Genomic DNA, 24278 nt, shown 5'->3' with positions numbered 1-24278 from the left:
GTGCTTTAGTTTGCTAAGGCTGTTGGAATACAATACATCAGAGATGGAACAGTTTTTATGAGAGGGATTTATTTAGCTACAAATTTGCTAATTTGGGAAGGGACGTGGCAAGGTCTGCTGGCCCTCTCTCCTGGCTTCTGGGTTCAAATGGCTTTCCCTTTCTGTATCTCCAAACGTCTGGGTCTGAGCCAGCTCTGAGCGCTGAGCTGAGGGGTGCTGGTCTGCTGACCGCCTTCTTCTTCTTCAGACTCTCCTCTCAAGTCTCTAGCTACTCAAATTAAACATCACTCATTGCGGAAGGCACTCCCTTGAGCCTACTGCAGATTAATCAATCACAGATGAATCTCACACGATGATAATTTAAATCCACAGCAACAGAACAAAGGGCAACCATAGCAGAAAAGAACTTTGAATGAAGAGCATGATCCGTCATGGGACTATCAAGCTCCTTCCGTAGTCACTCCAGTGCTTGCTCAGTAAGTTTGTGAATAAAATGGCTGCAGTGAAACAGAAGAAATGTATACATAGGTTCAACCACACTGGTTTCTATCCAACAACAGTGATCTGATTTTGGACTCCACTGAGCACCCTTCTGTCAAGAGCAGAAAACAACACTGAGTTGCCAGTATGGCACTTTCCCCTGGGTGTGCGACACCACCACTGGTGGCAGGTCTATTGCATTGGATCATACCCCCATATAAGGGGCAGAAATTATCCTCATCGGAATATATACTTATTCCAAATAGGGACTACCTTCCCTGTCTGAAACACTTCTGCAAAAATTACTATGTTTGGACTTACAGAATGCCTTATTCCCCATAATGCTACTCCACATAGCATTACTTCTGACCAGGGAACTTTACAGTGAATCACATGCAGTGATGAGTTTATGACCACAGAATTTTCTGACCTTTTGATATAACCAATCACTCATTAGCCTAATATAATAGTTGAATGAGCAACAGAAGACACTGCTTCAGTACCAGCTGGGTGACAATTCCTTCCAGAGCAAGAATAATGACTATTTCTTAATGCCTATGCTACAGGAATTCAGGAACCAAGGAAGTGGAAAAAAGGAGTAGCAATTCATAATATCCCACAAGAAAATATTATGATTCTCATTCTTAAAAAAACCTGGGTACTACTGGTTTATGTCTTGATTCCAAAAGGAAAATTTCTTCCATAAAGGAACTCAACAAAATTTCTACTTAAAGGAAGCTGACATTCCTCATGCCGTTGAACTGAGAGGCAAGAAATGCTTGATCCATCTTATAATGAGGGAATAGGATGAATACTAAACAAGAGGCTGAGAAGAATGTTCCCTGAATTCAAGTGATTGCATGCAGTATAATGAAAAAATAGGGAATTCTTGTTTTAGCCATATAAGCAGGCAGTAGTAGACTCACCCCCCTATTATAAACTAAACATAAAACCTAGATAGAACAGATGTAGCAGTCTTCAGACATTGGACAGCAACCCATGAAGGGCTGTGATCCTTGAGAAAGGAGAGAAGCATGAGAGGATCCTTATATTCAAACAGGCTCTGTCCCTGGAAAAACTATTTGGACCACAGTGCAGGAAGCATCGGTCAACAGCAGCGGTTTTGCTGAGTTACATAAAAAAGATCTAAGTTCAAGGCTGCTATGATAGCTGACATTTGGGTGTCATAATGGAATGAACCAGAGACAGAACTCCAGAGGCATACAGAGTAATTCCTCTAGGTCCTTGGCCAACTCCTAGGCTGAAGTCAACAAAGAAAAAGACTCTAGTTGGTGGGATACTGCTAAGAGGTTGAGAACTGAGCAGAGATTCCAGAGGTAATGAAGTCCTTGAAATATTTTGCAGTTTGGGCCCAGAGAGAATATAGTTAGCTGGGAAACAGCACAGGCATTCAACTGAGACCCCATAAAGACTGGGAGCAAGGATCATAAATAGAGTGTAAAGACAAAACTGAAACTAACCATCCTTAAACAAGAGCTTGATAAAAATCCAAGTGATTGATCAGAAATGTAACTTCCTAGTGAATAAGAAATAAAGTCTTATGAGGAAGACAACACATCACAGACCCACAACATATGTTGTCTCCATGCAATAAAAAACTAAACATATTAAATAGGTAAAACAGAAGGAAAATGTGAGACAACCTAGAGAAAACAACTTTAAAAAGCAGGCCAAGAGATGATCTAGGTAATGGAGTTAGCAAATAAGGATTTCAACATTACTATGCTGAATACCTTGAAGACAAAAGGAGATGACAAGATGAAAAGATGAAGTATTTAAGTGGAAAGTAAAATAATGAGGGAAGTTTAACATTAAAGTAATATAATTTGGAATGGGCAACAAAATAGCACACTACCTGGAAATTCGACTGGGAGATCTAGGAAAAGAGATGGCCAAACTGTGCCCTGCTACATATATTCCGGTGGCCTGGAAGGTTAGTATGCATGCACAAAGTTGTATTATGAAGAAGACATTAGAGGGAAATGCTGGAAGCTACAAGTCTCTAACCAAATATGGGACAGATTTATAAACTCACTAAGCCGTGAAGGCATTTCCAAAGTCACAGACACATCCAACAGAAAAATGTATATAAAAACTAGCACAGGGTATTTAATGACTAGATGATGCTGATTCAGTGTCAACCCCTAAGAAACAAGGTTTATAATAAGAAAAGACAATAGCAAGAAAATAAAATAGTGACATTAGAGGTCACACACTGAGATGGAAACAGACAAAATAAAAGCAGCAACAAGCCTAGAAGGAGGAAGATTTCACTATTGATTCAATATCTGAAATGTCTAGTGTTCAATTAACAATTTGAGGACATACATAGAAACAAAAAACGTGACCAACATACAAGGAAAAAATGAATGCAACAGAAATGGTCTTTGATGGTGCCCAGATGGTGGACTTAAAATGAGTCTTCACAGCAGACATACACACACACACACACACACACACACACACACACACACACACACACACACAATATTTAATTCTTACAGAATGTATTCCAATTCTGGAGTTAAAAATAGCTGAAAAGGAAAATTCAGTAGGGTCAGAGAGTAATCGGGGGGAGGGGAGGATAAAAAGGATTTGCAAAGTTCCCTTGAGATACTGGGGACAAAAGTGGAAATATCAAGCATCCCCACCTGGGGAATTCTTGATATTCTCATAAGCACTGAGGACTACCAATTTAAGAGACCAACCCCTCATTCTTGGGGCTTGCACTAATGAAACTTATTCCTGCAAAGGAGAAGCTTAGCCTACTTATAATTATGCTTAAGAGTCACGCCCAGAGAGCCTCTTTTAATGCTCAGACGTGGCCTCTCCCTCAAAGCCAACTCGGCAAGTAAACTCACTGCCCTTCCCCCTACATGGGACATAACTCCCAAGGAGTAAATCTCCCTGGTACATGACTCCTGGATATGACCCTGGACACATCATCATGGGACTGAGAAAGCCTTCTTGACCAAAAGGGGAACAAGAAATGAAAGAAAGTTTCAGTGGGTAAGAGATTTCAAATGGTGTCGAGAAGTCATTCTGGAGGTTATTCTTATACGTTATATGAATATTCATTTTTAGTTCTTAGTGTATTTCAGTAGCCTTGTTTCTGAGCATGACTGTATAACTATGGAGCTTTCACAGTGTGACCATGTGATTCTGTAAACCTTGAAGGTGACACTCCTTTTATCCAGTGTATGGACAGATAAGTTTAAAAAATTAATAAATAAGGAAAATAAATAAGTAACAGGAAAGACAAGGCATATGGAATGTTTTGGGTATTCTTTTTATTTTTTTTCTTATACTTATGTTTTTGGAGTAATGAGAATATTAAAAAATTTTTCAGGATAAAGAACATCTAGGGCAATATGTGAGATTTCACAAGGGTTCCAGGCACTAGAGTAACTTTCCAGAAACCTACAACCTCCAGATGGGTCTCTGGTCTCAGTAAGTCCTGAAACCCAGCTCAGCCTCTCCAGAACATCATAGTTTCGTCTCCCTACCCCATATTAGTGACAGACCCTTTCAATAGCAAAAATTTAGAATTGCCATAACCCAAACAACCCCAAAGAGAGGTATGGAAAGATCAAAGGTGTTGGTGGAATTATACCTAGAAGATAGAACTTAACAAATGAATATGAACACTGAATCATTAAATTAATATCTTTTAGTCTCTCGCATTTTAGAATAGCTACAAGTAAAAATCTAAAATTGTGAAATTGTCACCCATGTCAAAGTCTGAAATATGTTCTACAACTAATTGTGGTACTGTGCTTTGAAATTGATGGCTTTTTTGTATATATGTTATTGTTCACAAAAAGAAGGTATTTTGTCAATTGTGATGATAAAAAAGTATTTAAGCCTTCTAGCCTCCTATTTTCCGGAATAGCTAGAAGAAAAAATACGAGAGGACTGTATGGCAGCCCATGACAAACTCTGGGATCTATCCTGTAACCACTTTTCAAGAGTGCTTTGAAAACTACTGCTTTTTTATTTCTTTGCTTTGTATATATGGTATACCATATGATAAAAAAAATTTTTTTTTAATTCTCCAGGTTAAAGATGCTGCCAAAGAAATAGCTATTTTTGTTTTTCCAGCCTCCTCTCCTTTTTTTTTTCACTTTTAAGTTGTCCCCCCCTTTATATTTGAAATCCAGCTCGATTATCAGAATTTTTCATTACATTTGTTTAATTCCAAGCGCTACCTTACTGAATTCATGGTATTATACATCTAATTTTTTTTAGTAGGAGCTTTACTGATACATCATTCACATGCCATAAAATTCACCCTTGAAAGGTGTACTTAAAACGTGTACAAAATATCGTGCGCATGGGTGGTTCTGTGGTAGAATGCCTGCCTTCCATGCAGGAGATACTTGTTCAATTCCTGGACAATGTACCCAAAAAAAATAAAATGTACAACTCAGTGGTTCTTAGTTTATTCACAGTGTTGTGCAATCATTACCAGTATTTAATTTCAAAACATTTTCATTACTTCAAAGAGAAGTCTTCCCCATTAGCAGTCACTCACCATTCCTCCCTTCCCCTACCCAGTGGCAACCACTAATCTAGTTTCTGTGTTTCTATTAATTTGCCTAATGTGAACACTGATATAAATAGAATAATAAAATATACGGCCTTCTGTGACTAGCTTCTTTCACTTGGCAAAATGTTTTCAAGATTCATTCATGTTGTAGCTTGTATCAGTACTCCATTCCTTTTTATGGCTGAATGACATTTCTTTCAATGAATATACCAATTTTGTTTATGAACTCTTCAGCTGACAAGTGGATTTTTGCTGCTTCTTGGCTTTTGTGAGCAATGCTTCTATGAATGTTCTTTATATAGGTTTTTGTGTGGATATATTTTTTCAAATCTCCTTAGTATACACTATGGGGGGAACTATGGGTCATATAGTAACTCTAACATTTTGAAGAACTACCACACTGTTTTCCAAAATGGTTCCTCCACTTTACAATCCTATCAACAGTGTATGAGGGTTTCAATTTTCCCACATCCTTGGCAATATTATGCCATTTTTTAATTCAGCCATCTTATTGTATGATTCTCTGAATGTGATACTGATTTACATTTCCATAGTGACTAATGATAGGAAGTACACTTTTATGTGCTTATTGTATAACTTACTTGAAGAAATGTCTTTTCAATGCATTTGCCTATATTTTAATTGGGTTCTGTTTTTACTGTTGATTTGTAACTGTTAAGAATACAAGTTCCTTATCATATATATGATTTGCAAATATTTTTTCTTATTCTGAGGAAATGTCTTTTCAATTTCTCGATGGTGTCAATTAAAGCACAGAAGTTTTGAATTTTTAGAAGTTCTACTATTTTCTTCTTTTGTTCCTTTTGCTTTGGGGTTTCATATCTAAGAAAGCATTGCCTAATCCAAGGTCACAAAGATTTATTCCTGTTTTCATAGTTTTAACTCTTTTAAGTCTCCGGTCCATTTTGATTTAATTTGTGTATATGTGTAGAGAAAAGAGTGTGCTGGTTTGAATTTGGCATGTACCCCAGAAAAGGTCATGGTAATACATTTCTATGCGTGCAGACCTATTGTGGGCAGGACCTTTTGATTAGGTTGTTTCAACTGAGATGTGGCCCATCCAATTCAAAGTGGGTCTTAATCTTTTGCTGGAGTCCTGTATAAGGATAAAAGACAGAAAAAGCCCTGAGAACTTAGAGATAAATACCCAGGGAAGTTTGGAGAGCACTGAGAGAAATGACCTGGAGATTCTAAGAAAAGACCCAAAGAAGCTGAGAGAGGAGGTCACTAGAATCAGGAAATGAAAGCAACAAAACCCAGGAGTGAAGGACCCACCAGGCAATGGCCATATGCCTTGCTATATGACAGAGGAATCCCAGATGCCAGCAGCCTTTCTTCAGAGAAGGAATATGCCTTAACTGGGACATTTTCTTGGCCTTAGAACTGTAAATTTGCAAACCAATAATCCCCATTTTAAAAAGCAACCCATTTCTGGTATACTGCATTCCAGCAGCTTTAGCAAACCCAAAGATGGGACACGATCTTTTTTTTTTTTTGGCGTGTATATAACCATTTTCACAGAAACCTTTTGAAAATTAATTGAACAGACTTTTTTTGTCCCTTGGATAGCCTTAGCACCTCTGACAAAATCAAATGCCCAAAAATAGAAGAATCTATGTCTAGCCTACCAATTATATATCTAGCCTTAACATCTGTACTTCACTCTTTTGATTACTGTAGTTCTGTAGTATGTTTTAAAATCAGAAATTGTAAGTCTTCATGGTTGTTCTTTTTCAAGATTCCTTTGGCTATCCTAGGTCCCTTGAATTGCCAGAGAGGTAAACACACGCTGAAGTGTATCTCCTGACACCTGAAAAACTAGAGACTGGGTTTCAAAAGTACAAGTAAAAACGCACCTATTTTATACCCCGAGTTTTCGTCCAAATTCTGTAGGATGAGGGACTCAGACCCTTTTACATTCCAACTCCAACTAGCCTGCCTATTCTTTTTTTTTTTTTTTTGCCCTGCCCTCTACTAAGAATATCACGTGCCAAATGGTATTTGGTTGCCTCTACTTTCCTACCTGGAAATGCCCTCCTCTTTTTGCTCCCCTCCAACTTCTGCTACTCAAGGCTGCACCCCCAGAATGCCTGACTTGAAAGCTTTGCTTCTAGCTCTCTATTTTAATGGGCCTGAGTGCTTCATAGACTCATAAAAAGGAATTGGGATCATACATAGGCAAAAGAACATTTTGTTCCAACACAAAATGATCAGCAAAATAAACTGCCCTCTCTTTTGTACTACTGTAGCAACTAAGTTTACTCCTATTTCAGCCCTGAGAACAACTTATACATGTTATTTGTGCACCTGTTTATCTTCCCCACTATGAAGTGGGCTTATATAACCAAGACCAATAGTATCTCATGACTCAGTCATCTTTAACATGCAAGCACAAAGCACATAAGACCCAAACCTCTATTAATCGTAATAATAGATAATCTTTATTGAACACTTATAATATGCCAGGCACTATTTTAAGCACTTTACATGTATTATCTATTTAACTCTCCCAACAACCCTATGAAGTAAGTGCTATTATTATCTCCATTTTACAGATGGGGAGAACGAAGCACAGGAGGTTGAAGGTGTCAGAGCTAGTAAGTGGAGGGGCAGGGATTTGAACCCAGGCAGTACAGCTTCAGAGTCCATTCTCTAAAATCACCTGCCTTTTCTTGAGTGCTTATTCTATGCCAGGCACTGGGTTAAGCATCATCTTCTTTAATCTCAATAGCCCTGTGAGAAAGGTACTATGTTCTCTGGAGATAAATGAACTAAGACCGAGAGAAACTCGGGTAAAGTCATTCAACGTGCAAGATGAAGCAGGCTCCAACCCCAGACTGCCTGACTTGAAAGCCATGGCTCTAGCCCCCGGCTTAGAAAGGGCCTGAACGTTTCTCAAACACATAAGGAGGAATGGAAAACAAATACAGACAAAATAACTTAAAACTGCAAACGGGTGACAGAAAACAAGAGGGGGAGGGATGACCTTGGTGGTGGAACCCATCACGAGGCAGTTAAACTACAACAACATTCTATGTCTGGAAAGAACCACAGAACTTAGAAACTCCAACTCATTCCATGGACTGCTCAAAATTCCATTACACATCCATGGATAGAGCATCTAGACAGAAGATCAATAAGGAGAGAGATTTTGAATAATATAATAAATGAAATAGAGTTAACAGACATTTAAAGAACATTATAAAAAAAGTACATGTGGTAAATTGCATGGAAGTAGGCAGGGTCAAAGGATCAATCAGGTACTCCTGCATAAAATCCTGGGACTGAATTAGAACGAAAAGCAATCCACAGAGGGACAAAATGGGTTCATTTCTATATCTCAGCATTGTGGCTTCAAGTACAATCTAAAAAACATTCTCAGTGAAGAATTCTGAACTGTAAACATGCATTCAAGGTTTTACAGCTAGAGTTCATACTACCTGAACAACCTAAAAGTTAAATGTGTTTGGGGGTTTATAGTGCCCTCAGGTACTCAGCAGAAGAAAATGCAATTTCTCAGTTGAGGAAAGCTCTTTAAGCATAAGTCTTACAGAATTCTCACTGATAAAGTTACAAGGAATATAAATTTACAGAAAAGTCATTCAACACATGGGAAATAAGGCCACAAAAACGTTTAAAAGTTCACAGACATAATGAACTGCAAAATTATACATGCAAAGATTATAGATATCGGAAAGATACTTGGATTTCAGATACAGGTTATAAAATAAGTGAAATGTGTTGAGAGAAACAAAAGAAGACACTGAAATATGATAGAACAAGAGAGAATAAAAATGTTCAGGGTTTAAGAGAATGAAAAGACAACCACAGACTGGAAAAGATACTGTTAAAATACATATCTGATAAAGGACTTTTATCCAAACTATAGAAAGCATTGTTAAAAGTCAGCAATAAAACAAACCAATCTAAAAACAGGGGAGAAATGTGGACACAATTACCAATGAAGATACATAAATGAAAACTAAGCATACAAAAAGGCACTCAACATATGCCATTAGGAAATCATAAATTAAAACAGCAATGAGATATTACTATACACCTATGAGAATGGCTAAAATCTAAAATACTAACAACATCAAATGCTGGTGATGATGTGGAACAACAGGACCTCTTCATTACTAGTAGGAATGCAAAATGATACAACCACTTTGGATGATAGTTTGGCAGTTTTTTTGCAAAGCTAAATATACACTTAGAATGTGATTCAGCAGCTGTGCTCCTAGGTAGTTTCCCAAATAAATTGAAAACTTATATCCATACAAAAAACTATCCATGAGTTTATAGCTGCTTTATTCATAGCCAAGAAGTAGAAGCAACCAAGATGCCCTTCAACAGGTAAATGGATAAACTGTAGTACATTCATATAGTAAAGTATTACTTGGTGTTAAAAAAAAATGAACTATGAAGCCATAAAAAGATATGCAGGAACCTTAAATGCATATTGCTAAGTGAAAAAAGCCAGTTTCAAAAGACTGCATACAGTATGATTGCAACTATATGACATTCTACAAAAGGCAAGCTACAGAGACATAAAAAGATCAGTAGTTGCCAGGTGATTGGGGGAGAGGGAGGGATGTATTAGGTTAAAAAAAAAAAAGGACATTTTTAGGGCAGTGAAACTATTCTGTGTGATACTGTAATGATGATAAATGACAATATGAATTTTCAAAACCTATAGAACTGAACAATACTAAGAATGAACCCTAATGTAAACTATGGACTTTAAAATAATTTATCAATATTGGTTCATCAATGGTAGCAAACATATCACATTAATGCAAGATATTAATTATAGGGGAAACTGTGTACAGGGGAAAGAGGGTACATGGGCACTTTCTGAATTTCCTGCTCAATTTTTCTGTAAACCTAAAACTGCTCTAAAAAACAAAGTCTATTAATAATAATGAAAACATCTTAAGGACAATAGGTTCTTCCTGATCAAATCTGCACAAAACAAAGAAAGTTACTATTGAAACTTACACTGGCACTGAAATTCATTTAATTAACCAAAATCAATAACCTTGACACATTTTATGGTTACAAACAAAACAAAACAAAAAGGGCTCCAAAGATACAATAGCAATAAACATAAAGTGAATTTTTTCAAACAGGAATTCTCTTCCAAATTCTAGTAAATTTCAAGTCTTCAAGATCTGACAGGGGGCTGGAGGTAAAATGACATGAAAGTATTCACAGAGTTTAGATTTTAAAATACAAACTTATGTGAATTATATATATGAAGTTTCCCAGCCTTGAATAAATTTCAACTTTCAGGCTACCATATTAAACTCACATATATTCATGCATAACACTACTTTTGGAAATTCTTAACAGAATTTATCATTTATAAATTGTCATCAAATACTGTTACCAACAAGTACTATACAGATACACAGATAATGTTAAAATCGATCTTCCCTAGGTTGCTTAGGAAACTCTTAAGTTTTCCCAAATATTCCTTAAATTGCCAAATCCCCAGCTCTTCAGAACTATTTGACTTATACTAACTCTTAAGTACACTTCTGTAGTTTTAAAAATAAATTCATCACGGTTCTATCATTGTTCAAAACTATATTCTGTATTTGCTCAATATATATTTACTTGCAAAACAAATTATAAATTCACAGGTAAATGTACTGAAAAAATACTGATTGTTTCCTTCATCAGAAGAGTAATATTCTTGAATATCACAAATATTAGCAACTAATAAATGACAAAAAGTTAAAGGCAGATATAATTATAAAATAAAATGAAGTAAAGAAAAATAAAAAGCTATGAACAAAAGAGAGGAAAGGATGGGATCAAACCTGACCTCTCTTTAATAACCTTCTCATACATTTCAGTCCAGCAACTACCTGTATTTTCCACAGTAAATGATTATATAGCATTAACTCTTGACATATCAACCATGGCTGCAGTTTTGGGTCTACAAAATAACAACTAAAACAAATGATTTAGTAAGGAAACATATCTGAAAAAATACAGAAAGATAAAATGATACTATTTATTGATTGTTAAACCATATGCAACAAATTAAAGTTCCTCAAACAAAATATTTTCAATATATTTTAAGGTGATGTAACACATTCCTAAGCAATGTTATTAAAATCGAATTCATCATAGAAATTTTACAGAAATTCATAATTTCATAGGCATTTATAAACTTTCTATAGCATTTTAATCATTACCTCCTGCAGAACAACATAAACAATCCAGGTTACATTAACATACTTTAACATTAGAACTGATTGTCCTATGCTTACCACGTTTATTATAGATCTGGAGCATCAAAAACAAGGTAGGAATTACTGGGTATCCTATGTAACCTTTGTCGGCAAACTGATGCATAAATGGTCTGAGCTTCCATCTCCCTCTACTGGAAACAAGCAAAAATTAATGTAAATGATGTTGTAATATAATTTTCAAAGCACTCTGGGTTTCACTGCAAGCTAATGAAGATGTAATTTATTTTACAAATCCCTATTATAAACAGGATTTTTTTCTTTTTCCTAAATTCATAAAAGTTGCAATATAATAAGTAAGGAAGACACAAAATAGGAAAAAAGTTATCTACACAATATATACATATAGTTATACATAAAGTATAACAATTTTAAAAATATTTTCTTAATGATTTAATAATATATTCACAGTGGAGAAAACTTACACATAACCTATTATATTTTAGTACTATAATTGTTTGGATCATAAATCTTAACTTCAGAAAAGAAATTTAAATATTAATGTAATCATTACACTCTACGTGTGTATACAGATACAGCATACAGATACACAGATACCACCAAATATTCCAGTTTCTTTCATAGCAGCACCAGAGTTTTTTTTTAACTTACTATTTCACAAAATACTTTTCAAAGCAAGTATTTGTGAGGAGGTGTTCAAATTCAAGGAGCTGGGTCTCAAAGCTCATATTTTTAACTACCATGATAGATACAATGCAGGGGATTTATAAATCTTTATCTCTTAACTAGTCTTATATTCTCAAGATTCAGTCTGACATTTCACATGCATAATAGTCCTTCTTCCTTGGATGTCTAGATATTAAATCAAATTAAAAATGTCAAACAAAACCCTTCTCCAAAAAATGGGTTATATTTCCAGATTTCTTTAAAAAATGACTTCTAGTTAAATAAACAACTTTTAAGAGATTTTAAGAGATTAGGTCCATCTCACCATAAAGAAACTGCTTCATGAGAAAAAGTGACAAGATATTTTTATGCTTTTCTAAGGGGTTACTATGTACTCTAGTTCCCACAATAATCTATTCAGGATTTCCAGGCAAAAATAAACAAGCAAGCAAACAAATAAAAAAAACCTGCAAAAACTTTGTGGGGAAAAAACTAATTTTTGGTTTGGAGAAAATAAGTCCGCCAATAAAACCAATTTTCTTGAGTGGTTAAATAATGATATATTAAAATATATTGTTAGTATAGGAAATTTAAGCCAATTCTCTAAATGTAGAGAGTGGCACTTTCTATAATTAGAATAATGTATGAGGAAGGTAAAGCAAATGCATTTTATATATCTAGGCCATTTCTAATATAATGACATTTTAATTATTATATCTACTCTGAATTAAGTTTTGCCCAGAATCACTGTACCTCATGAGTAAGTCTACCTTCTCTGTGGTTAGCTAGAGTAGCAGCAGCAGTGACCACTTCTGCCCTCAGAGAGAAGCAGAGGTGATATAAGCTTAGATAATACTGAAGGCAATTAGACCAATTCTTTGTATTTTTGTTTGTTCACTTTAAAACTATGATTGTAAGAAATATCAGTTTACTCTTAATCCATGAAACCATGTTTCTTCTATTTGCTTTATCAAAGGTACGGTTTTTCCTTAAATGACATTCCGATTTAAAAAATCCTAACTTTTTAGACGTTTAATTTAAATTTCAGTGCTCTGCTTTCACAACAGCTACTTTCACTTTGGCTCACTTAGTGAGTCACTGTGTGCTAGGCATGCAGGAGCCACGATGGAAATGGGGATTGAAAAGTAGGACCTTTTCTTAGAAAAGCCTATGGGAGGCCCCAATCAAAATGGCAGAGCGGAAAGCATCAATGAAGAGGACCAAACCTGAGACACACCACACAAGGACTTTTAAAGAGTCATGGTCCTAAATATGCTCAAAAGTTAAAGAAAAACATGGACAAAGAACTAAAGGAAATCAGGAAAACAACTGATGAGCACTAGGAGAATATCAACAGAGAAGTGGGAATTATGAAAAGGAACCAAACATGCTAAAGACCACAGTAACAGAAACTGAAAATTCCCTAGAAAGCAGACTGGAGCTGGCAAGGCAAGAATCTCAGTTAAAATGAAGATAAGACAATTGAAATCACCCAATCAGAGGAGAAGAAAGAGGAAACAAGGAAAGTGAACAGAGGCTGAAGAACATGTGAGACACCTCCAAATGTATCAATATATGCAATGTGGGGGGTCCCAGAAGAAGAAGGACAGAGAGAAAGGGGCTGAAAGAATATTCCAAAAAATAATGGCTGAAAACTTCTCCACTTTAATGAAAGACACGAATACATACAACCAAAATGCTCGATGAACTCTAAACAAAATAAATCCAAATAGATTCACACTTTGGCATAGTATAATCAAACTACTGAATGACAAAGACAGAAAATTCTGAAACTGCAAGAAGGAAGCAATATGTCACATATACGACATTACCAAACCAACAAACCAGCCCTACAAAAGAAGCTAAAGAGAGTTCTGCAGATTTAATGGAAAGGACAACAGACAGTAGACTGAAGCTACATGAAGAAATACAGATCTCTGGTAAGGGTAATGACAGGGGTAAATGCCAGCACTACTTAACTTTTGGTTTGTAATTCCGCTTTTTACTTCCTATGGGATCTAAAAGACAAATGCATAAAATGTTGTAGAAATCAGTGGCTTTTGATTCGTAAGGTATAAACATGCAATTTGTGACAAGAACTATATAAAAGTTGAGGGGGGGCTGGAGGGGTACAGGAACAGTCCGTGTATACTATTAAAAGTAGAATCAAAGCAAAATAAGATTGCATATAAAGAATCCTAAATTTAAATGTCATAACTACAAAGAAAATACCAAAGAATATGTAAGATTATAGGAACAGAAATTTGAATACAGGTTGCCAGGGATGAGGGACAGAGGGAAACAGATTTAATGTATAATGGGTATAGGGTGGGGAGGGGATGGAATATGTTAGTATGGAAAGTGGTGAGGATACTGCAACTTTGTGAATGTGATTAATCCCAATGTACAGTATGCAACTAAAGAGAAAGTTACAATTAAATGCAATACATAATCCTGGGTGGCGTCTAACAAGAGAGGAGGAAAAGGCTCAAAGGGACATTATTAGGCTGTATGAAAAAAACTGATAGAGCATGAGCTTTATATCAATGTTAAATTTTTTGAACTTGATAACTACACTTACGATAGATTCCAAAAGTGAATAACCTTGTTCTTAGGAAATGTACACAGCAGTCTTGAGTGGTCAAGTAGTATGAAGTATACAACCTACACTCACATGTCCACAAAACGTATTGATAGATATTTGGACTGACAGAATGATATGACAAATGTGGTGAAATATTAAAATTGGTTAATCTGGGTATCTCAGAAGGTAGGGGTATGGTGGAGATTCTGTATGGGAATTGTATTATTTTTGCAACTATCCTGTGAGTTTGAAAATAGTTCAAAATAAAAAGTTAAAAAAAGAGAAAAAACATCAAGACTGGAATAGATATAGGTAAAGGAAAAATAAAAGATATTATATAATTGCCAAAATGTATGATTTGATGGCAAAAGTTTACAGAAAACATCAAACAATTTAACTACTTTCCATTTAAGACACATGAGTGTAAATCTCAGTGCCTTACTTAGCCAGCTCTACAGTCATGGGGAATTTATTTAATTTCCTTGAGCTTCATTCATAAAATAGTGATAAATAACTTGTGGGAGGAATGCTTCTTCCCTCTTCCTGATGTTTTCTTCTATGTGAAATATTATTTGGTAGGGCACTTTCTTAGCATAACACTCCGGGCCCCTGTGCTCCCTCCTTCATTGCTCAAGGAGTAGGAACAATCTGAATGGTTCATGTGGAAGGAGTAAAGTATATGTTAGAGTAAGCCTTTTCTCTTCTTTTTGGAGAGAACTGTCTGAAGAAGCATAAATATTCTGCTTTTCTCCATGCTGTAAGATTTACAGGGGTAGGCTCCCATATGCAGAAGCTCTGTCTGTGCTTTGCTGGGTGGTCTAAACAATTCTGAGATTCAGTATTAGTATAACCATTTGCCCATAGACATAAGCCTCATTCTTCCGTATCTTTTTCTTTTAATAAATGTGATATTTTTATCAATTGTCTTTCTCACTGACTCTCTATAAACTGGTTTATCATTCAGGCAAAAAAGTGGGAACTATCAGGTTGCAGTTAACTCTTAATACAATCTACTTCTTTAGGGTTGTGACAAGCATTAAATGTAATTAATACTTAGAAAAGGTCTTAGTACTATGCCTGAGACACAGTAAGCACTCAACATAAGGCAGCTACTTCTATAATTACTACCACAATTGCTGCTATAATATCAAAGGACAATTTTTAAAATGATTATAAAATCAAAGGAGAAGTGGCCAATTTCAAAGCACTTACCAATTCACTATAAAAAATCTGTATCAATTCAAATAAAGCCACTTCTAATAATATATTAAAACAAGACACTTTCACCCATTAAAAGAACGTAACCTGTTATGATGATAGTCACAATATAGAACATGTAGTAACATAAATTTTATTTATAAAGTAAAAGCAAACATTCATTAAAAAATCTTTATAGTCTGCAAAATTCTCAGTAACTAATCCATACATAAAATGAATTATAACATGCTTAACAAAAATCAGATAATACAGTATATAAAATATTAAAAATTTAATAGACTATTTTAAAAAAAGTTTTATGACTCAATGGTTAAAGAAGAAATATGCTAGTCAGTTTATTCTACAAATTTTACTGCATTACCAATATGTCAAAAGAACATTCAGAAATATTTTATCTAACACAAAACATAATACATAACAGAAAAATGGATACTTCAAAATGAGCCCAGAAGGCTCACTAAGAATGGAAAGCTTTATTAACTTGAAATCTTATGGACCATTTGGAGTTTTGTGAAGTTCTGGATATTATATGTGAATGGTATCCATGTATATGTGGTTAAATCCTCAACTTTCATTACATTCTCAAAGGCTGCTATTCAAAAAAAAAAAAAGGAAAGATAATACAGCATCATTTTATAATCCAAGCAATCATTACCAGTTTATTCATTCAGATTTTATAGTAAATTTTCTTACAGTAAAATATATTCAATTTAGATAGCTTCAGTACATGAAAGCAAATTTTTAAAGAATCAAAAATACATCACTTAAAAAGCAGTTCAGATTCTAATAAAAGAAAATGGCAACTTACCTTTTAAGTGTTTTTCTGATACATTTTTTTCATTAGGATTCAATACTTTCACTGCTGTTCTCACGTCCATTATCCCACTTTTTTCCTGTATTTCCTCAGTTGATAGTTTTTCAAAAATATTTTCAATGTAATTGGTATTATTCTTCAAACCATAAGGAAGTTTCGAAAATGAAGCCACTGCATACATATCAATTTTAACGGTATTCTGGGGATTATGCTTTCCACTGCCAACTTTCTTCCTCAATGTTAAATTTCTAGAACACAATCTTTTAGCAATATGGCTTTTCCTTAAGAGATTCTTATACACATCTTTCTTCTGTACAGCTTTCTGCTTTTGTACGTTCTGTTTGTCAGTGCATGTCAAGTTTGTATTTTCTTTTTTATAACAATTTTGATCTAACAATGGACAAATAGTCTTACTCTGTAACTTACACTGGGTTATAGTAGACCCAGGAGCAGTAATTGCCTCAAGAGCCGAATCTTTAGAATACACTGCAAGACCAGATGTAACTAACATATCTGCCAAATTATTTTTCTCATAAATAACATCCACTTTCAGTTTTGTCTCAAAACTATATTCCATAAACTGAAAAACTAAGCCGGGTTTACTTAGGAAATCTTGAAAAAAACTTCTGGCTTCCTCATTCCAATATGTCCCTTTAGCTGGTAAAATGCCATATAATATACAAGGATAACTTAGTCTTGGCAAATTCAAAAGTTCATCAGGAATAATTTTAAGATTTACTATATCTGAGTAAGGTATGTAAACAGAAAGTCCATAGTCAATCATCATAAGAAGTACTGACTGCGCAGAGACTTCAGAAATTTCTACTCTATTCCACTGATCTTCCAATTCACATCTGAACAAACAACTAACACCAGGAATTATAAACTCTTGAGGCAGTGTCTGTAAGTTTTCTGGTAGATCAGAAAGCAGCATAAAGAGAGATTTCATGATATCAAAGAAATCTTCTAATTGAACACAAAAGTCAGATGGATCAGAAATAGCAGTGGCAATACCTGAATATTGCCTACCATTTTGGAGCTGTGCCCAAGTAAATGATCTCATTGTTCCTGGTGACACAGGAGTCTTTGATCCCAAGTTAGAAATAATTTCTGAAGATCGAAGCTTGTTTTCTTCAATCTGAACTGCATTTAAATTTAAATATTCCAAAAGTAACAGGCCATCTACCAAGATTTCCACTTCCCAAGTAGATTCCAAACATTTCAAGAAAAGGATATTTATTTTCAAATGAGCAAAAAAACCCACCATGGACTCAAATGGCATGTTCCTAGAATTTTCATACCAAATCCACTTACATGGCACAGCTTGTCTTGGAACATTTCTGATTTCATTACTAAGCATTTTGGTATTACATAAAGGCACTACTTCATACCTACCATGATCTACTAAAAAAACAAGAACTTTCTCATCAACACATATTCTTTCCACTTTTGATCGATACCACTTCAAAGTCTTTTTAGATTTTGCTAGGCATTCAAAGCCTTTTTCAATATTATCCATTGATAAAAAAGTGAGTTTTTTTACTTCTTTAGTAATTAATACTGTCAAATCTGTTAATATTTTTTTATTTTTAGATAATTTCACATAAAACCTTCCACTTTTTGAAACACAGAGTAGCTCAGCTTTTTCAAGCTGTCCAGGTTTTAACTCTTCAAAAGGAATTTTAACCAGCTGTTGGTACGACTGCCTAAGAATCACAGAACTTTCATATTTGTTTGATCCTCCTTTCTTCACTTCATTATTGTCAACAAGGTTCATTTTCTGAGAGAGTGCCTTAGGTAGTTTTGAACACGCTGTCCATTTTAGTAGTTCATTAGTGATACATTTTTCATCACAAATTATATTTACTTCCCACTTATGATCATGCTTTTTCAAAAATTCACAAGAAACTGTTTTGTTACTTACTCTTAAGGCAAAATAATCCACAGTTTTGCTGTCCCATATTTTATCAGGCTCATTCCATTTTACTCCACTAAGAAAAGAATGGATTCCTAGCTTAGGAATAGTTAAGAATTCCCTCTTAAGTTCATAGATTTTAGATGAGTTTACTATTGTTGTATTACCATAGTCAATAAATTCCACTTCAAAAGAATTTCCTGGCAAAATTTTTTTAATAACTGCTCTGTAAATGGCACTATCACCAGAGTATTCTGCAACTACAAGATCTCCCACCAGAGGTCTAACTAATTTTCTCTCCTTCTCTATATTTGCTCTTCTTTCATTTAGAGCATCTGCAAGTCTAATGATTAAATTTTCACTCTCTGCAAGCTGAATATGGAAACTTGCTGGATTATTGATACTGGAAATATGTCCTTTAACTCTGGCATTCAAATAAATTTTGAGTTCAGGAAGGTCTTTGATCTGTGGTCTAGTAAGTATAAATGGTTTTTGTGGAACTACTTGATTTAATTCTCTGTGTGATACAACCCCTACTGAATTCTGGCTCACATTATTTTCATCAAGAATATGAGCAGATACAGGGATAATTTTTACACCTTTAAGTCCCTCATTCAAAGCCTTCCTCACTTCGTATTTTGACACAGTTTCAATTTTATAATAAACTGGTGGTTTTAAAAGCCTAGCATAAATACTTTGGGGATTCATTAATTGATTTGATATATTTTCAGAATATTTGGCTAGATCAGTTTTATTTATCATATTATACTGATAGTTGCTTTCTATTTTGCCTTTCAAAGAAGCAGCAAAACTCTTCTTCTCACTTATTTTATGATCCTTTTCCGTACAATCTTCTTGGTCACAAAGTTTTTTTCCATAAGCATGAAGCAACATTTTAATTTTCTGATTTATATGTTGATATCCATCATACAAATCTATACCAAGCTGGCCATCTGACTCCCTGGACAATACTACTGCTTTTAATGGTTTACCCAAGAAATTGTCTTCAAACCAACTAGTGATTTCTGCTGGAATATCTACATCTCTAAGATCTGACAAGAAACACTTAATAGCTTGCATAGGTGTGAACAGCAGTTCTGGAAATTGATCTGAAATAGCCCTCAACATACTGCCTTCTACTAACTGCTTATTTCCAAAGTCTACAAAATAGACTAGAAAGGCAGATGATGAGTCTGTTGGCGTTGCTAAAGCTCTATATGAGAGACCATCCTCCACATACTTAGATATACACAATCTCATTGTACTAGAATCATATTTTGGACAATTTTTGTGGTTATTAAACTCTGTTATTTTTGTGTCTATCATCTCTAGATCTTTATTGTTTCTACTAAGCTGACAGTAAAACTTTTTAGGACTATATATGTATGATATAAATACTTCTTCTTCACTTCCAACTTTTATATTAAATGAAGAATAGAAGTAACTGTGAAGATTAACTGAAGATGGGAGCAGTTTTGATGATGTGCTACACTGTGCAGAGCCATGATTAATGAGAAATTCACTTGCACTAGTAAATGGTGCTTGTAAATCTACCAAATTACATAAACAGTTTGGATATATAAGAACCAAGGCACAGATGATACAAGTCAATAATCCTCTAGATGAGGAAATAAAATTCCCAAAGTCTCTACATGCCTTTCTTGTCCAATTGAGTAATTTACAACTAACGGGCTCAACCAAATGGTTAAGACTACATCTGAAGGCCTGGCCTTCTAAAAAGAGAAAACGTGGGTTAATAGTACAAAGATCTTTAATTAAAACTCTTTCCTGGTATCCGTAGTCAACAAATACTACATCAACTTCTTTTTCTGATACTTGAGTCAAAATAGCAGCTCTATACCACTTCCCATCTTTGGAATACCTAGCAACACAAGCAACCTGCCCAATCTGATAAGGCTCTGAATGAATGCTATAATAATGCTGAATTTGTTCCATTAATAACTTTAGATCATCTAACTTACTTTGGAGCTGACATGAGAAGTCACCTGGGCCATAGTAATAAGAACATTTAACTTCAAGAACTGTTCCTGGTTTAAACATATATTCTTTATAAAGTTGTGGTGACTCGGATCCTCCAGAAAAGGTAAAAGGATTTTTTAAATCTGAGAAATTAACAACTGGTAACTTTAACATAGACAAGTTATTTTCTTTCAGCTTATCTGAATGATATTTTTCAGGTTTAGGTCCTTTAAGAAGGGCACTTATAACTTTCTTAATATTAGCTTTGTTTTTAGGTTTTAAATTTAATTGTGAATATTCATTTATGGACCCTGAGTAACTTCCTGGTTCTACTTCCCAATATTCTGCATATCCAGCTTGTAACATAAGAGAAATAACATCAATATTTTCTGAGGCTTCAATACTCTGAATATTAACAGTGTACTTATCATCTTTTTTGGCTACAACTTCAAGTAAAATTTCTTTGTTCAAAACAATTTTTTTAAAATAATCAATGGCTGTCTTCACCCACAAATCTTCAACAGGAAATATCTGTGCAAGTGAACAGCACATAGCTAAGGCAGGAAACTCACAGAACTCTGGAAGCAAAATTTTTACATCAAAAAATGGTATGGAATCAGTATTTCCATAATCCAAAAAATAAACATTAATCTTATAACCATTAATTTCAGTAATGACAGCTCTGTAAAAATGCCTATCTTTGCTATATCGAGCACAACAAAATAAGCCAGGAACTGGATTTCTTAGAATCAGCTCATTATTTTCACACAAATCATAAAATTTATTTATATTTTTCATTATATCTTGAAATTCATTCTGATGGTCATTAGTGCGTACCCAGAAATTAGAAGGGTTTAATACATATACTACAAAAGCTACATAAGCAGCCCCTATCTCCATTTCTACAGTTTTAACAGGAAAACCTACTTTCAAAATATCTTTTTCAACTGAAGAGACTATTGACCGTTCAGTATTTCCATAAAAAGTCTCAACTGTAAAGCTGTTTAGGTCAGTAGTACTCATGTCTTTCAACCTACTAGAGATTTTTAAATCAGACCCTGGACAATGTACTTGTGTGCCTACCGTCTTGAGCAGATACTCAGAATTAATTGTGGAATCTTGAGTTTGTAATGTCACATAATATAAATGTTCATCTTTATTGAACCAGTTAATGTGTGCATATACTCTTTGTCCTAACAAGGCTTGTTTAAATACATTCAACTGAAACTTTCTTGCTTCACTATCTGGACTGTGTAAATATGTCAGAGAACATGGAAATGAAAACAATGGTACCAAAATAAAATCCTGTTTAAGTTTCTTTACATCAATTGAGGGTATCGCTTCACTACTGCCATAATCCATAAACCAAATTTTTACTTGATCATTGGGCAAAAGCTGCTGAAGAATTCCTCTATGCCACTGTCCATTTCTCCTTTTGGCAACACAAAGCAGTCCAAAGTTATCACATGTAGGACTCCTTTCTTGACTGATAATGTCATAATGCAAAGTCATAGACACTGTCAAGTTTTCTAGCTCTGGAATCCATTTAATTAACTGACAATAAAATTTACTCGGGCTTAATGCAGATGATACCTTTACATTTTCAATTTTGCCTACTGACAAAGACGGCTGCAGATTATCCAAAATGTGCTGAATATCAAGTAAAGTATCACTATGACTTAATGACAATTCTGGTCTTTTATGTTGTTGTAATAAATCTAGCATTTGTTGAGGGAATTCTTTTATCATTTCAACAAGAAGACGAAACGAATCCCCATCAATAAATCTTCCAAACTGTAATTCAAGAACCTGGGATATAATTTTTGGCACTTCAAGAAGAATTGTTTGCAGAGGCAAAATAGCTTGTATAGAACCTTTCAGTTGTAGTCCTACTAATGACCTGAAATAATTCAAAGCCTTAGAAGACCATTTCTCCCCTAATGGTAGTATGTTGGCAAAAAAACCACATATTACCCTTGGCGGGAGCTCAAATAAATTACCACAGGCTGAAGCAACCTGTGTACTATTAACTCTTAGTTCTTCTCCAGAATCTATGAGGAGCACTGTATAGAGCTCATTTTTCTTTCCAACAACTCTTCCTCTTTGCCATTCTCCAGAAATTCTTTCTTCAACCAAACAAAATTCATCAATGTCCACATTATTATTTACTTTTGGAATATGTTGTATTTCCCTCTGTAATATATGGTAGTCGAACTCGCATTCAGTATTATGCCTGCCTTGAAATTTCACCAGAATATCCTTGGGAAGACACTCTATATGTGATATTGTCAGATCCATATCTAAAAATTTTGGTAATATAGATGTAGAGTCCATTTCCTAAAAAAGCAAATAAATACAAATTAGCTTTAACATAGCTGTCAAAATTAACTGCAATTGCCTTATATAAATTTAGTATGCAAACATAAACCTTAACTCCAAACATGTCTCTATCAAATTAAACAAATGTGTTGGTAAAAATTATACACATCAGATAAGATGCTTGTGCAATAAACAAAACTTCTAACTGTTCACTACCTTCCATGCTTTCAAAACAATCCCATTAAAAGAATAAGAGAACCTGAAAAAACTGGTAGATTATATATTATCAAAGGAATCCAGAGATGGGCAACTTTTACTAACCAAAACTTGTACAAATTTTCTGCTAGATACTGGACAGATGTGGTATGATGGAAGAACGCCAAATAAGGCCCATTAGAGACTTCACTCTCCTCCTGCGACAAAGTTACATGCAGGCTCCTTCCGACAACCCACAGTTCACAAAGGTGAATGCTAGAAGGAATGGCAGATGGTGAACCAACAGAGAACATACTATTTGTACTCTCGACTCCATGTGTATTAGTAATATTTGGACCCTAACAACATCATTATTCAACTTCAGGATTCCTCTTTGATTGAGGGCACTAGGCTGTGCACTGAACACAACTAAGGCATGAAAATACACATGAGGAAAATCCCGGTCTTATTACAAAATAGCTGGCCATTAAAAAAAAATTATGGGGGAAGAAGAAATCTTTAGCATAGAGGCAAAGTTTTCTACTATAGCTAACTATGGCTCCAATTTTTTCCAGATTGTTCGATTCTAAATATGGTAAGGAAATTATTCAAAAAGGTTAAAATATTTCCAAAATTCAGAAAGAACCAGCATCTACTATGACTGAATACAGCTCAATATTATAATCCTCAGAATATGATAATGCAAATAGAAAGTACTTACACTGTGTCCACAAGTTTAGGATATCAGGAAATTTGAGTTTTACCTGAGATTCAATTAATAATGTGAAATTTGGAAAACTTTTGTTCTAACTTAGAATCAGATCTAAGTCCTTAAAATGAGAGAGTTGACTAAATTAGGGTTTTTCAAACTTTTTTTTGTATCAAAATCCTTCTTAAACTAATAGAGAATATTAAAAAAAAAAACCAGAAAACATTATAAAATGGATTCATTGGTATTTTAACAATTTCATACATTTACACAATTTACTTTATAAAATCAGTAAATGTGAAAAACAAAGCCATTATGATGAACAGTCTTAAGAAAGCCTTATCATATGATTTTATTATTTTCTTATAATACAGTATCGAGAAAATCAGACTCAGACATACATAATAATGCACCTGCTTCCACAATCACATATGATGAGACAGATAATAAATAATAAAGCTATGGCAGAGCCACAAGTTAAATGAGTTAATCTGATAGCACAAATTGATACTCTTCTCTGCTTTTAAATCTGATATATTTAAATGTTTCACTTCTCTTCTAAAAAACAGACTACAAATATAAA

General features: G+C 34.4%; 1 protein-coding gene across 20 annotated transcripts in view; it reads right to left on the bottom strand.

The window, feature by feature from the left end:
- TDRD15 (tudor domain containing 15) overlaps window positions 1–24278 on the bottom strand; it is a 320944-nt gene that overhangs the window by 277173 nt on the left and 19493 nt on the right. For 18 of the 20 annotated variants that reach the window (XM_077152208.1, XM_077152201.1, XM_077152193.1 and 15 more), the window contains 2 exons: window positions 16572–22809; window positions 11356–11468 (listed from right to left, as the gene is read on the bottom strand). In XM_077152208.1, coding sequence (XP_077008323.1) covers window positions 11410–11468; window positions 16572–22809 — 6297 coding nt within the window. In that variant the 3' untranslated portion in view covers window positions 11356–11409. Of the gene's footprint in view, window positions 1–8930; window positions 10257–11355; window positions 11469–16571; window positions 22810–24278 lie in introns of those variants that run through there. The other 2 variants (XM_077152206.1, XM_077152209.1) reach the window with 2 other exon arrangements.

Source organism: Tamandua tetradactyla, chromosome 3 (genome assembly GCF_023851605.1).
Source record: "Tamandua tetradactyla isolate mTamTet1 chromosome 3, mTamTet1.pri, whole genome shotgun sequence".
Taxonomy (NCBI): Eukaryota; Metazoa; Chordata; class Mammalia; order Pilosa; family Myrmecophagidae; genus Tamandua; species Tamandua tetradactyla.
Note: the sequence above shows the minus strand (reverse complement) of the source record. Positions and strands in the feature narration are given on the sequence as shown.